General features: G+C 40.9%; 1 protein-coding gene across 1 annotated transcript in view; it reads left to right on the forward strand.

The window, feature by feature from the left end:
* Positions 1–14,005, forward strand: part of TRPM3 (transient receptor potential cation channel subfamily M member 3) — a 725,609-nt gene that overhangs the window by 571,938 nt on the left and 139,666 nt on the right. Inside the window, 1 exon segment of the mRNA XM_036738414.1 lies at positions 13,846–13,946. Within this exon segment, the coding sequence (XP_036594309.1) occupies positions 13,846–13,946 (101 nt within the window).

Consider the following 14,005-nt stretch of genomic DNA (forward strand, 5'->3'; position numbering starts at 1 on the left):
TGGATATCCAGCAAAGGAGACTGAGAAGGAATAGTCCAATAGAGGTAGGAAGGTAATATGTAGGAAGAGAACCAGGAGAGAGCAATGTTGTGGAAGCTGAGAAGGAGAGAAATGGCCAGTTTACCTCAAAGCCATCTATGGTTCTCAGAGAGTGAACAACCTTATATCCCTCAGTTCTTCTTTCTGCAGGGGCAGAAAGGGTATTAATTAATTTGGATTTATCTATTTATGTCAAAGAGAAGAAGCTGATAGTATCAAAGACTACAGAGGGCAAGGAAAATGAGGTTTGAGAAAAGGTCATTAGATCTGTCAATTAAGAGATCATTGGCAATTTTGGAGACAGCAATTCAGTTCAGTCATTTTAGCAAATGAAGTTAGAAGCCAGACTGCAGAGAGTTAGATGAAAAAAACTGGAGGCACCAGTAGCTAGGCACTTCCCAGAGGAAGTGAATAGAACAAAGCCACCAACGTGAGTTTGGTACTTCCCAGCTGTAGATGCTTCTTGTTGGACAGGGCCAGGAGAGTGGCTTATACCAACAGTTTGTGTTTAAATGATCAAATGCTAGTGACTCAGAGGATTGGCTTTTAGGTAAACTGACCATTTCCCTCTGAGATCCCAGGATTCTTTCCATATCTGTCACATTATAGATGTAATTAATTCCAGACTTGGAAAAGAAGGGAAACCATCTGGGTTAATCCTTTTGCTTTCAAGATGAGGAAACTGAAAGAAACTAAATAAATCTTAGCTCATTTACTGGAATCTGAGTCTCCAGAGTCTGCATCTCAAACCCTTTGCTCTAAACCTTGTCTCCCCTCATATATGTAGTCATTCTTTGGTCCCTGTAAATATGCCAAAAGCTAGATTCTTGTATGTTTCTGGCTCTCTCGCACCTTGGAATTGGCATCATATATAGAATATTATTTTTCAGTGGCCTGCACGTTAAGCTTATGCAAACTCCATGCCTCTGTGCTGCTTGCAGCTTCTGAATAAGTCATGACTCCAAACTTCATAGCATTCACTACACAACATTATTTCCTCCTTGGACATGCTTGGACTAGATGAATCTGCCTCATCACTGAAATCAGCAGGCACATGGTCTGAAATATGTAGTCATGGGAGGTTGGCAGCAGCACACTTCAGAGATGGGCAGTTTTAGTTGTTCACCTGGGGGCAAACTAGCCAGCAGCAAATATCGGGATGTGGGCCCATTATCTCCCATTTTGTGGATTAGCATTGCCTGACCAGCTCTTGAACTTCCCTTGGTGCATATTAAAGCACTGGCTTCTCAGAATGTCCATGAATTGGTCCTCCCTGGATGTAGAGTACCCTCAGCTAGCATTCAAGAGAAAAAAAAAGGTCAGACCAAGTGAAGCTTTGGCTAGGATAAAATCTATCCAAAGGCTGTGGAAACACAGGTGGGATTAGTAGCCTCCCTAATTTATAGACGGGGTTGTTAAGGTCTGAGATTATGAAGCTGCCCTTGGAGTCGGAAAGACCCGAGAAGAATTATTGCCCTTGCCCTGGTCGTGATCCTTGGCAAATCACTTAACCTCTCATTGCCTCAGAAAACTATAACTCTAGGTTACCCATGATACGCAGATTTCCATAGTGGAGGGAGCTTCCACTTTGAGAGTTCCCTACTCTAATGAAAACTTATTATCTAGGACATTCCCCCACTCCCACCAAAGACGTTCAAAATCAACTGGGATCAGTGAAACTCACCTATTCTAGTATGCTCCCCCCTCATACCTAATGCCCATGTAAAAGGAATATGAGATTCAATATGTCTGAGTTCTGTTTTTCTAGGGCATCATTCCCCTCCTAAAGACACAGTTTATTTCTGACCTAATCCCAGGGATGTGACTAAGGATGCTACTCCATCAAGAATGCATCTAGAAGGACCCTTGATCAAATAGCCATAGTTCAATATTCTATACTGAGACTTGGTGTGCTTACTGATATAACATTCATGGCTCTGTTATAGAATTCGATGATCTGAGGGCTGGAAATAACCAGGCATCTAGAACATCAAATTAACCAAGATGGGGGTCAAAAGCAAGCAGGCTTTCTCTGAAGGGGAAAGCTGAAGAACCTGTTACAGAACACAATTAGTTCAAAGCAAAGGCATTTAGTGAAATATTATAAGTTAAAGTAAATTGCCCATAGCCAGCCAGCTAGTAAATGTCTAAGGTGGGATTTGAACTATGACTTCTTTGATTTAAAATCTAACCCCCCATCTAGCCTATCAGCTCCATCTCTGAAGGATTGCTCCCCAACATTATCCATCTGTTTATTACCTAAACAAAAGATTAAATCCTCAACCACCTCAAAAGGAACAAAGACACATCTCCCTAGAGCAGGAATTGCTAACCCTGGGTCCACTGATAGATTTCCAGGGGACTGTAAAATTGGCTGGAGGGAAATTGCACCTTTATTTTTACTGTCCTCCAACTAAAATTTTGTATTTCCTTCAGTTAATGATTTTTGGGGGGGGTGGGGTGAGGCAATTGGGGTTAAGTGACTTGCCCAAAGTCACATAGGTAGTGAGTGTCAAGTGTCTATTAGTGTTACTAAGAAAGGTGAAGAGAAGGTCCCTGCCCTCAAGAAGCTTATATTCTAAGGGGAGGGTGGAAACATGAAAAGAATTGTACATACACAATTTATACCAGATAAATAGGAGGTAATCTCAATGGGAAGGGACTTTCTTTGTTCCTCACAAACCGAAAATGAGCACCTTCGGCCCCAGTTAAATTATTTTTTTCCATATTTTTTTTAAAGAAATCTCTCCTGAGAGTTCACTTCAACTGTCTTTTATACAGAGGAAACAATCATCATTTGAAGCAAGAAAATAGGGCAAGGAATAAATTATGCACAGACTTGATCGACTTTGTGTAGTGGGAGGAAGTGTTCAGACCTTTCCTTTGTTTTCCTGAGCAGTAGCAGCAAACATTCCTGAACGTAGCTCATCAGTACGGGCAGTTTTCCAACACTGACAAACAATGGAAAGCAGTGCTTCCTAGCAACAAGAGCCACATGACCATTTGTAGGGCAGCTCGGACCCCGCTCAGTCTGGTTAGTTTTCATATAATTGGGGAATGAAATGTCTTTTCCAAAAGAATAGATTGACTTTCATTGGCTGCCACCAGCCAGAGGTTCTTAACCATTTTTTATGTCATAGACCCTTTCTCAGAAGAATGCTCTTAAATGCATAAAATAAAACACTAGGATTCCAAAGAAAACCAACCATACTGAAATAGTTATTGTTAAAAATGTTTAAATTAGTTCATGGAGTCCATATTAGGAATTCCTGAGCCAGGCCCCCAAAGTTCTATAGTTCTAAGTCATTAGAATCATTTACATATGAAGTAAATTGATGGAGGTCAGAACGGAAGAATGCAGAAGAGATTCTGAGTAGAGATGGAAGCATTCTCATTGGTAAAGTGCATGAGCTTTTTGTGAAATATGGTTGGCTGCTGTGAGACTTTGTTGTTGTTGTTTATTTCCTAGTTTTTGGATGTGCTCTATGTGTGGTAGCAGGATAACTGAGTTCTACAATGATGTGATACTTCATTGAAAGACCATTAGCTCTCTTCTCATCCTGTTCGGCAAGACCACATTTAAGTCTCCCAAGTCAGGAGTATGTTTTCTTTGTTAAAGAAGATTCCACATCCTCCCTTGTTAATTCATTCCATTCTTTCAGTAGCTTTCTTTGTATGTGTGTGTGTGTGTGTTTTGGCAGGGCAATTGGGGTTGAATGACTCGCCCAAGGTCACACAGCTAGTATATGTGTCAAGTGTCTTTGATCGCATTTGAACTCAGGTCCTCCTGACTCCAGGGCTGGTGCTCTACTCACTGCGCCACCTAGCTGCCCTTTTCAGTGGCTTTCAATGTCAAATCATCCTTGCTTTCAAAATTCTAGAACTCATGCTATAAATTACACACATGTCCTCTTATTCTGTGTTCATTAGATATGAAGGACAGCTGACCACCATACTTGAATAAAGCCTTCACATCTTTAAAGAGTGGGAGAGTCCCCTTGGTCTTTTCCCTTTAGAAAAAAAAAATCCCCATTTTTCTAAGCTTTATTTAAAATTCCTCTTTTCCAAGCCTTAAGCTATATTTGTGACTCACCTCTGAGCTCTTGCCATTTTGACCACATCCATTTTTAAATGTGGAGTACAAATATGGCCTCAGGCCAATAGAATCAGACCAGGGTTATCATTTTTTTAAGAACTCCCCTTCCATGGTTTATTCCTTTAGCATCTTTTTCATTCTCTTTCCTTCATAAAGTCCCCAGTGTTCCTGCAAATTTGTTTAAAATACGAAGCCATTATGCACACTGTTTTGACTTGCCTAAAGATGAGATTTACACAACAGATTCACATCCTCCCCATAAAATAACTAAAGAGTCACAATCTACTGGCAAGGCTCTGATATCAAGTAAGTGGGACTCTCTAATACTTGCTCAGCTCCTTCTGAATGAGCAAAACTCACTTAGCTACAGGAAGCAATGCCAGGGGAGCACCTTCGGGTGGCAGAAGGCAGTTTTAAATCCTTGAAGGGCACAAGGCAAATATCTAAAACCAAGCATCCCTTATAATACTATCTCATTCACTAAATGCTTTATTCGGACATAGCATATTTAGCAATTTATGGATATAAAGTTCTTCGACAGGCATTATCTCATTTGGTGCTCACCATAGCTGGGTGAGGTAGGTCGTACAACTGTTATTATCCCCACTTTACAGATGAGAAAGCTGAAGTTAAATCACTTTAGCTTATAAGTAGCAGAGGCTCTACCCCCAATCCACATTTTCTGATACCTAAATCCTTTGCTCTCCTCACTATACTACGCTACCTCCTATATTTTATATTTCTTTTTTATACCCCATAGTTCCTAGCATACATCTGTCAATATAATAGGTGTCCAATTAATACTTGTTAATTAAATGTCTTTTTTAAAACTTGCTCAGTGGCTATATTTAGTGCTGAGTCATTTATTTGGCTGATAAAGATAACTAGGGTGTTTTTGCAAATCTGATCTCCACGGCTCAAGGCTACCAGCCTCTTTGTCAGAAAGAGTTACCTTTGATTGACCTGTTTCAAAGTAGAGAGCTGGGATGGTTTCTAATAGTGAAGTGCCTGAGTAGAGGAAAAAAAGGATATCTTTATTACCTATACTTCTCCTACCTGATGGGAGACAGCATGGTACAGCAGAAAGATCAGCAGCTCTGGAGTCCAAATATCTGAGTTCAAATCCCACCCCTGCTATTACATGTGTGACTTTGGGCAAGTTACATCTCTGGGCCTCATCTATCAAATAAAGGAAGAGGTGGGACAGAATGGATCTGAGGTCTCTTCCATCAGCTCTAGAGTATTATTCTATGAATCTCAGCAAACTCTAGACAGGAGGGGAAGGTGGTAACAGCCATTTAAGGGTAAGTTAAGACTTAGCAATATTCAGTTCAGTCTGATTCAGTGAGTACTTATGAAATACCAACTCTATATGAATCACTGTGCCAAGTGTTAGAGACAGGAGAATAAAAATGACAGCCTCTCTGCTCAAGGAGCTTATGTTCTGAGAGGGAAGCTAGGACAAACCCATAAATAAGTATGTTATATAGTAGAATGTGACAAGGGGTATGGGCTCACAGGCTTCACCATCCGGCTGTACTCCTCTGGACTTTTCCATCCTGCCCCTTGTACCAAGTACCTTCCCACTCCTTTCCCCTCCCTTCTGTCCCCAACTTCTCAAGTTCTTTTTGTATGTTGTCTTCCATCATTACCCTGTTAAGCACCTTGAGGTTGAGGACTGACTTTTGCCTTTCTTTCTATCCCCAGAGCATAGCGCAGTATCTGTGGCTTACCTAGTAAGCACTTAAAAAACATTTATAGACTTGACTGACAATATAAAGAAGCTTAAAAGGCAAAGGACAAATTCAGGCAAAGTATTTAAAGAAAATTTGAAGAAGGGAGAAATCAATTTTAGTTGAAGGAATCGGAGAAAGTTTCATGGAGGGTATGGCGTCTGAGCTGGGCCTTGAAGGAAGACAAAGGTTTCAATAAGTGATGATGTACAGGGAATGTGGAGGTGGAAGAGGGCGGGTTAAAATTGATTGATCTGTTTGGCTAGAATATAAGGTGTGAAGAGAATGAGTAAGGCTAGAATGCTAGGTTGGAATCAACCTGCTTTAAATGCCAGGCTCACATGTGCATCCCAGAATATGAGAGTGGAAGGATGCCTAGAGAAAACATAGTCACAGGATTACAAGTTTGAGGACAGGACGGGCCCTTAGAGGCTATCTGGTCCAATCCCCTCCCTCTCTTTCTACAGATGAAGAAACTAGAGTCCAGAGAAGGGAAAGGCCTTGCCCACATTTTATAGTAAACTATTCAATTGTTTATAACTCAAAATACATTTTCTCCTAAAACAGTTCTATATAGTAGCCAAGTTCCCAGGTCAGCACACACAAAAAACCCATTTAACCTAACCCATGAGTATAAAAACCAAGTCCTGATTTCAAGAAAATAAAATGTACTTTGAACAAGAAATATACTTTTTTCAGAACATACATTCCAATTTGGGGGTTGCAAAATTCAGTCAGTGTGTCCACAAGATACCTGACCCTGAATCCTTTGGCCTCTAATAAGCCAACTAAGATCAGTGGTGGGGAGAGAAGAGGAAGGGAGAGAAGAGAAAGGGAACACTATTTCAACAACTCTGGAGCTAGGACTAGATGATGGGTTAAGATTCTGGCCTCAATGTGATGCCAAGGACTTACTATGTAGATGGGCGCCAAGTTCCAGGAATCAGAGCACCAAGCAGTCTTTGTGTGTTCATGGGCTGACAAGTAAGTCAGTGCTTCATAAATTTTGGGCTGCCTTATTCCAGGGGCTGACATTTTTATTGTGGTACTTGTATATAGTGATATGTGTGTGTGTGTGTTTGTGTAACACACACATATATATGTAAATAAAAGGAATTTGGGGGGAGGAAGGTACTAGAAACTGGAAATTTAGATAACGGTCTGGCATAGAAATTGACATACCTTCCTTAAAAGAAAGCTAGAGATTCAAAGAGATGGAGATGAGGAGGAAGTATATTTCTTACATGGGGAATAGTTCATGCAAAGGCAGAGAGAAAGAAGACAGAATGTCCAGAATATCTACAATATCTATGGGGAATATCTGCAAAGCCAGTTTGACTGAAAAATTGAGTGTGTGAAGGAAAGTAATGTACAATAAGCCTTGAAAAGAGAAGTTGAAGTCAGGATGTGAGGGGCTTTAAAAGCCAAATAGAGGGATTTATATTTGATCGTAGAGGCAAGAGAGACAGAGTCACTGGAGCTTCTTAAACAGGAAAGTGAATGATCAGAAAGTGCTTTAAGAGTGTCACTTTGAGAGTTGTGTGAAGGTAGATTAGAGAGAGGAGACAACGGGTGTATGGAAATGAATTAGGAGGCTATTTAAGTCCCCCAGAAAGGTATTGATCCAGCCCTGAACTCATACAGTATGAATTATCATATAATTAGAAAGGAGAAGAATACACAAGATGTAAGGGGGGGGATCAGCAAGGCATAGCCGCTGATTGGATGTGAGGAATAAGGAAGTGATAAGAGCCAAGAATGACTTCAAGTTTGCGAACGTGGGTTACTACTGGAAGACTAGTGGTGCCCTCAATAGAAGCGGGGAAATAAGAAATGTAGAGAAAAACATTTGGCAGAAAAAGATAAAGAGTTCTATTATGGACATGTTGAGTTTGAAAAACCCAGGTCCCCTGACTCCAAACTCCACACTCAGTAGGAAGTTAGTGATGTGGGCCTGGAATTCAGGAGAGAAATATAAAGATCTAGGAGAAATCTGAGTAGAGATGATAATTGAATCCATGGGATTTCTTTCCCCACCATCTTATGCTCCCACTCCCCCATCTCCTGCCTTAGGAAGAGAAATGCAGACAAAGAAGAAAAGAGAGCCCGGAAAAGAGCCCTTGGAGTACATCTACACATAGCGAGTAGAACATGAATCATAACCCAAAAGAAGCTTAGATGGATTAGTTTCCAGGCCAGGAGGAGCCATTGTAGTTTTCTGAGCAAGGAAGTGTCATAGTTATAGTCCCTCTACTTCTCCCATGCAACCTGACCCTCAGGTGGAATCTGTGCAAAGGATGGGTTGACCGGTGTCCATGATACAGGGAAAATCCTTTCCGATCCCAAGAATAGGAAAGAATAGATAGTGAGTAATCTCAATGAACATGAAAATGGAGCATTCGGAGCTCCATAATCTGATATGTTAGCTGGAAAAGGCTGAAGGCAGAATACAGTGTGAGAAATGGAAGCAAGATCAAAACCGGAGATTTTGTAAGATCTGAGAGGAGATTAGAGAGTGGCAGCATTCTGGTTATCAGACTAAAAGGATTTGATACCAGGGGACAAATGAGAGGTTGAGCTGGAAAAGGAAACTATAAATTGTCTTACTCAAAACTGCATGGCCTTCTTCACATTAAAAGCCTGGTCACGGGTCAGTTAAGCCGCATTTGCCCAAACCCGTATAAGTCAGGCAGTCACTGGAGCTGAAGGCAAATTCTCACCTAGGGAAAGAGTACCTAAAAGGGTCCAAATTGGGATCCAAGAAAGCATAAGTAAAAGGCCAGGCCAGATAGAATTTCCTGAGAGAGCCAAGATCCAAGAGAGTTAAGACAAAAATGGGAAGCCAGACTCTGAAGCAAAAAGCCTCCAGGAGCATTTGGTGAAATGACTCTTTGTTTGATGCAATCTGCTTCCCCAAAGCTATTGTAGCAATGGCCTGTGTTCTCCACCTGCTCCCTACTCCAATGTCTTGGCATGTTCACTGTATACCTCCTTATGACTCAACCATACCACTGAAGCCGGGGGCTCAGTTAGTGGCTAAGGCGTGCGCATTTGGAAGATGAATTTGGCAACTATGTGAAAGATGGATTGGAAAAGACTGATATCAGGAAGATCAGCTGAGAAGTTATCATATTTAGATCACAGATCCGGGCCTGGAAAGGATCTGAAAGGCCACCTAGTCCAACATTCATTTTTCAGATAAGGAAACTGAGGCCCAGAAAGGGTAAAATGATTTGACCAAGGTTACATGGGCATTAAGTGGCAGAAATGAAATTGGAACACAGGCTCTCCAAGTCCAATACTCTTCTCACCGTGCCACATACCTCTAGTCTTAACTAGGATAATGGCAATATCAGAGGAGAGATATTTCAGAAAAAGAACTGTGAGGAGATTGTGGACAATACAGCATGCAAGGATCACAAATCAAGCATTTTATTACTCTCAGACACGCAAGCACGGAGCTTGTAGGCACCTTGCTATCTGCAGCCACAAGCTGTGGCTCTGGCACAGAGTGGGACGTATATGAAATTGAGAACCCAGAAATCTAAGTCTCTGTCCTTACATCTGATGGCTGTTATCGGCAGAGTTACAGGGACTAAGTGGGAGGGAGACTATAGGGATAGTCAATAATCCAGTGGCAGAACGGAGCCACCCCTCCCCCCAACACCTTTATCAACCAAAAAGGCACTGGGATTAAGAAAGTTTGCAAAACTGATTATGATCAGGAATGCCTTGCATATCTGGCTTAGATGAAGCTGGCTAAACCAGTTAGAATTGGGAAAGTCTTGCAAACTTTGCCTAAATGTGAACATAAAAACTACCCAGCAATGCCAATCACTCACTGATCAAACATGGAGTCACTTCTGTCAACTAGACCTAGTAGTTAGGTGGGTCAATCAGTGAATAAACATGGAGTCATTTCCTTCAGCTAGGTGCAACTAGTTAGTGCAACAGACAGAACTGGGCAAGGAACCAGGAAGACCTGGGTTCAAATCTGGCCTCAGACACTTACTAGTTGTGTAACCCTGGCCAAGTCATTCATCTTCTGTTTGCCAGTTTCCTCATCGATAGAACAGTGATAATAACACCACGTATCTCCCAAGGTGGTTGTGAGGAAAGAGGAGATAGTAATGACAAAGCACAATGCTTGGCACATAGGGAGCACCGTTGAAAACATTAGTTATTATCATTATTATTAATTATTATTATTAGCAATAGGCCAATCCTCACAAAAATCAACAAGTTTTTGGATGCTGAGGAAAGATTTTTGTAAGTACTAGTACGTATAAAAAAGAATGTAAGTAGGAAATAATCTCAGAGGGAAAGAACTAAGATTAAGGAAGATTAGGACAGGTTTATTATAGAAAGTGAGACTATCTGAGACTTGAAGGATGACAAGGAATATAGGAGGTAGCGATGGGGAGAGGACTACAGGCATGGAGGACAGCCTACACAAATACCTAGAGTCAAAAGATGGAGAGTCTATGATCATATAGAATCTAGAACCGGAATATACGTTAGAAAAATAAAGTCCAACCCCCTCATTTCACATATGGCCAGAAATGTTAAATAATTTGCTCAAGATCATACAGGTAATAAATGGAAGATGTAGGATTTGAACTCAGATCCTGCGACTCTGAGTTCAGTTCTCCATCTACTAATAATAAATAACACAGAACTGATGTCTTAGTAGGGTTAGATTGCTTCTTGCTTCTATTCAGTTCAAGAAGTGTTTGTTGAGCCTTTGAAAAGCAAGTATTTCTTGAGCATCTGGATTTCATAGAAACCTTCACAGGAAAGCACCCTAGCAAATACAACAATGATAGCATAGTACATATAACTGCGGTTCCTGAGAAATTGCCACGTATCCTTTCTTTCCAGATTAATTTCAAACGTTTAAGCTGTGTCTATATGGGCAGCTAGTGGCATAGAGGACAGAGCTCTGGGCTTGGAATCGGGAAGACTCATCTTCCTGAGTTCAAATTTGGCCCCAGACACTTACTAGCTGGGTGACCCTAGGCAAGTCACTTAACCCTGTCTGTTTTAGTTTCTTCGTCTATAAAATGAGCCGGAGAAAGAAACGGCAAACCACTCCAGTATCTTTGCCAAGAAAAACCACAAATGGGGTCACAACTGAGCAACAACACATTGTTCTTGGAACACCAAAAGGAGTCATAAAGAATCAACCATGATGACAACAACAACATGAGTCCAAAACAATTGGGTGAAAAACAAAAGTGCAATCAATTTGTTGCTTGCCCACACTTGACCGATTGTTCTAACCCATGTTCAGAGTGAATTAACTTGAATCAATTTGGGTTTTGGCACCACTGAGGCACAGTTTCTTCCAGGCCGCACCAAAAAAAAAAAAGATTTTACACAGAGTAACATGTTCACTGGCCCTTCTCAAAGTTATTACAGTTGAAGTAGCAGTCTGAGCAATAAATGCCTTGACTAAGCTCCTGAAAAGAACGGGGCCAGCCTAGGTGGTTTGTTTTCAGTCCATATTAAATAAAGCCATAGAGCAAAGTGAGAGAGTTCTGGCCTTGAAGTCAGGAATACCTGAGCTCTTCTTATTTCTGGTATTTAATAACTCCGTGGCCATAACTGAGTATCTACACCTCTCAGAATTTCTTTAACTTCAGGAAACTCTCCAAAATGAGAAGTTCTAGATGAGTTGAAAACCTGGCATCATAGAGTAACTCACACCTATGGAGTCACAGGTTGGAGCCCAAAATAAAATAATAATTGCTACTTATGAGCCTCCTGAGTTTCGCTAAGCTTTGCCTAATTTCCTTCAGGATTATGGGTTGTACTAATTGGTGTTCCGTCTCACACTCCAGTTATTGTCTTCGGTGGCTGTAAACCAGATAGCAGCAAGGGGAATACTAAGATTACAGCATGTCAACATTGTTCGACTGGACCAGTTAAAGGAACAAAAGAAAACGGCAAATGTAACTGCTGTGAGCCTGTCCTTTAAGTCAGTGACAGGACATTTTGTCACAGTCCGCATTCATCCTTATTTAGTTCATATGAGTCTGACTGTCGATCTCTGTTAATATCTACAGAATGAAGGCAATCATGTGTTTGATGGAAGGAGAAATCACTCTGTATTATCTGAATGCTCACTTCCCATCCCCTCATTGGCTTGCTGGCAACATGTGATTAGGACTTAAATTCACAAGTGGCACAGAGACTGTATAGTGTAATAAAATGAAAAAAAGAGCTTGACTTAGAGCCAAGAAAGTCCTGGGTTCAAATCTTATTTACTAACTGGGTGACCATGGTCAAATCACTTAATCTCTATGAGCCTCAGTTTACTCATCTCTGATACAGGGATACTAAGTAATACACTAAGTATATTCCAGGCTTATTGGGAACAGCTAGCTAGGTGGTACGATGGCTTTAGCACTGAATCTGGAAGTCAAGGAGACCTGAGTTCAAATCCAGACTCACTTACTAGCTGTATGACCCCGGGCAAGTTACTTAACAGCAATCTGCCTCAGTTGTCTCATCTGTAAAAAAGGGATAAAAATAGCACCTACCTCCCAGGGTTGTTGTGAGGATAAAATGAGATATTTATAAAGCTCTTTGCAAATAAAAGCTCTCTATAATGCTAGTCATTATATATTATTATTATTATGGCAAATGTGGTAATTGTTGTAAAGTATTTTGCAAGCCTTGAAAATGTTTTGTAAACATCACTGTTAATTATTGTCCCAGTATGTGAGGATTTGGTTATGATGACCTATGCATAAATTCTTAACTTTTTTGTATCATGGACTTTTCTGGCTGTCCAGTGAATCCTATAAACCCCTTCTGATAATAATGTTCTTAAACCATAAAATAAAATAGGTAGAATTAAGGAAACCAATTAAATTGAAATAAAGATGTCATTTTTTCCCATCCATGTTCATGCCCTCCCCCACTCGAAAACAATTCATAGATCCTTTGTGTGGATCCCAGGTTAAGAACCCCTACTGGATATGGGAGAATTCATAGGGTCATAGATTTAGAGCTGAATGGGAACCTTGGCCAGTTGTATAGTTCAAGCTCTTAAGGAAATTGAGGCCTTTTATCTACAGTTTTCTCTCCTCTAAATGGAACTAAGCATGGCCCAATGTTTGCCTCTCTCAAACCAGTACTTTGCAAGATATATATTGGATTGCAGGGCCATAGATTTGGAAGGGAATTTAGAGGTCATCTAATTCAACCCCTCCCCCCACCTTACAGATGAGAAACTGAGGCTCATAGAGATTAAACACAGTCCATATAGGTTGAATGTATCAGAGTAAGGATTTAACCTAGGTTCTCTGAATCCAAAACCAATATTATCTCACCCACAGAAAATACCTTTTCTTTTTTCTCTACAGAATCAGTACATCATAACATAGAAAATCTATTACAAATAGCACCTTATTACTCTTGGCAGGGGAGGGAATAAATAGGGTGGTACAGTGAATACAGTTCTGGATCTTATAGTCAGGAAGACATAGGACTGAATCCTGCCTCTGACGCTTACTGGCTATATGGCCATGGTCCTTATTTAATCGTTTGGAATGCCTGCACGAGCTATTTACCAGGCTCCATTGGGATAATAGGGCAGCTAAGTGGCATAGTAGATAAGAATGCTGGGCCTGAAGTCAAGATGACTCATCTTCCTGAGTTCAAATCCTGCCTCAGACACTTGTTAGCTGTGTGACCCTGAACAAGTCACTTAATCCAGTTGGCCTCAGTTTCCTCATTTGTCAAATGGTGTGGAGAAGGAAATGGCAAACCACTCCGGTATCTTTGCCAAGAAGACCCCAAATGAAGTCACAAGAGTCAGATGCCACTGACCAACAACAATGGGATATTGAATAGAAAGTATTTTGCAAACCTATTAAACCTATCATTATGTACATGCCAGCTATTATACTATTTTTGATGTGTGTAACTGACACCTGTCCTCTCTTCTCCCCATCTCTCCAAACACAGGAGCTAACGCCTCAGCCCCAGACCAACTGAGCTTAGCATTAGCCTGGAACAGAGTAGACATCGCTCGAAGCCAGATCTTTATTTACGGGCAACAGTGGCCGGTATAGTATATACATCGTCATCTCATGGAAATGCCCCTGATGTGGGCTTGAGGACTAAT

This window comes from Trichosurus vulpecula, chromosome 9, assembly GCF_011100635.1.
Source record: "Trichosurus vulpecula isolate mTriVul1 chromosome 9, mTriVul1.pri, whole genome shotgun sequence".
Classification (NCBI taxonomy): domain Eukaryota; kingdom Metazoa; phylum Chordata; class Mammalia; order Diprotodontia; family Phalangeridae; genus Trichosurus; species Trichosurus vulpecula.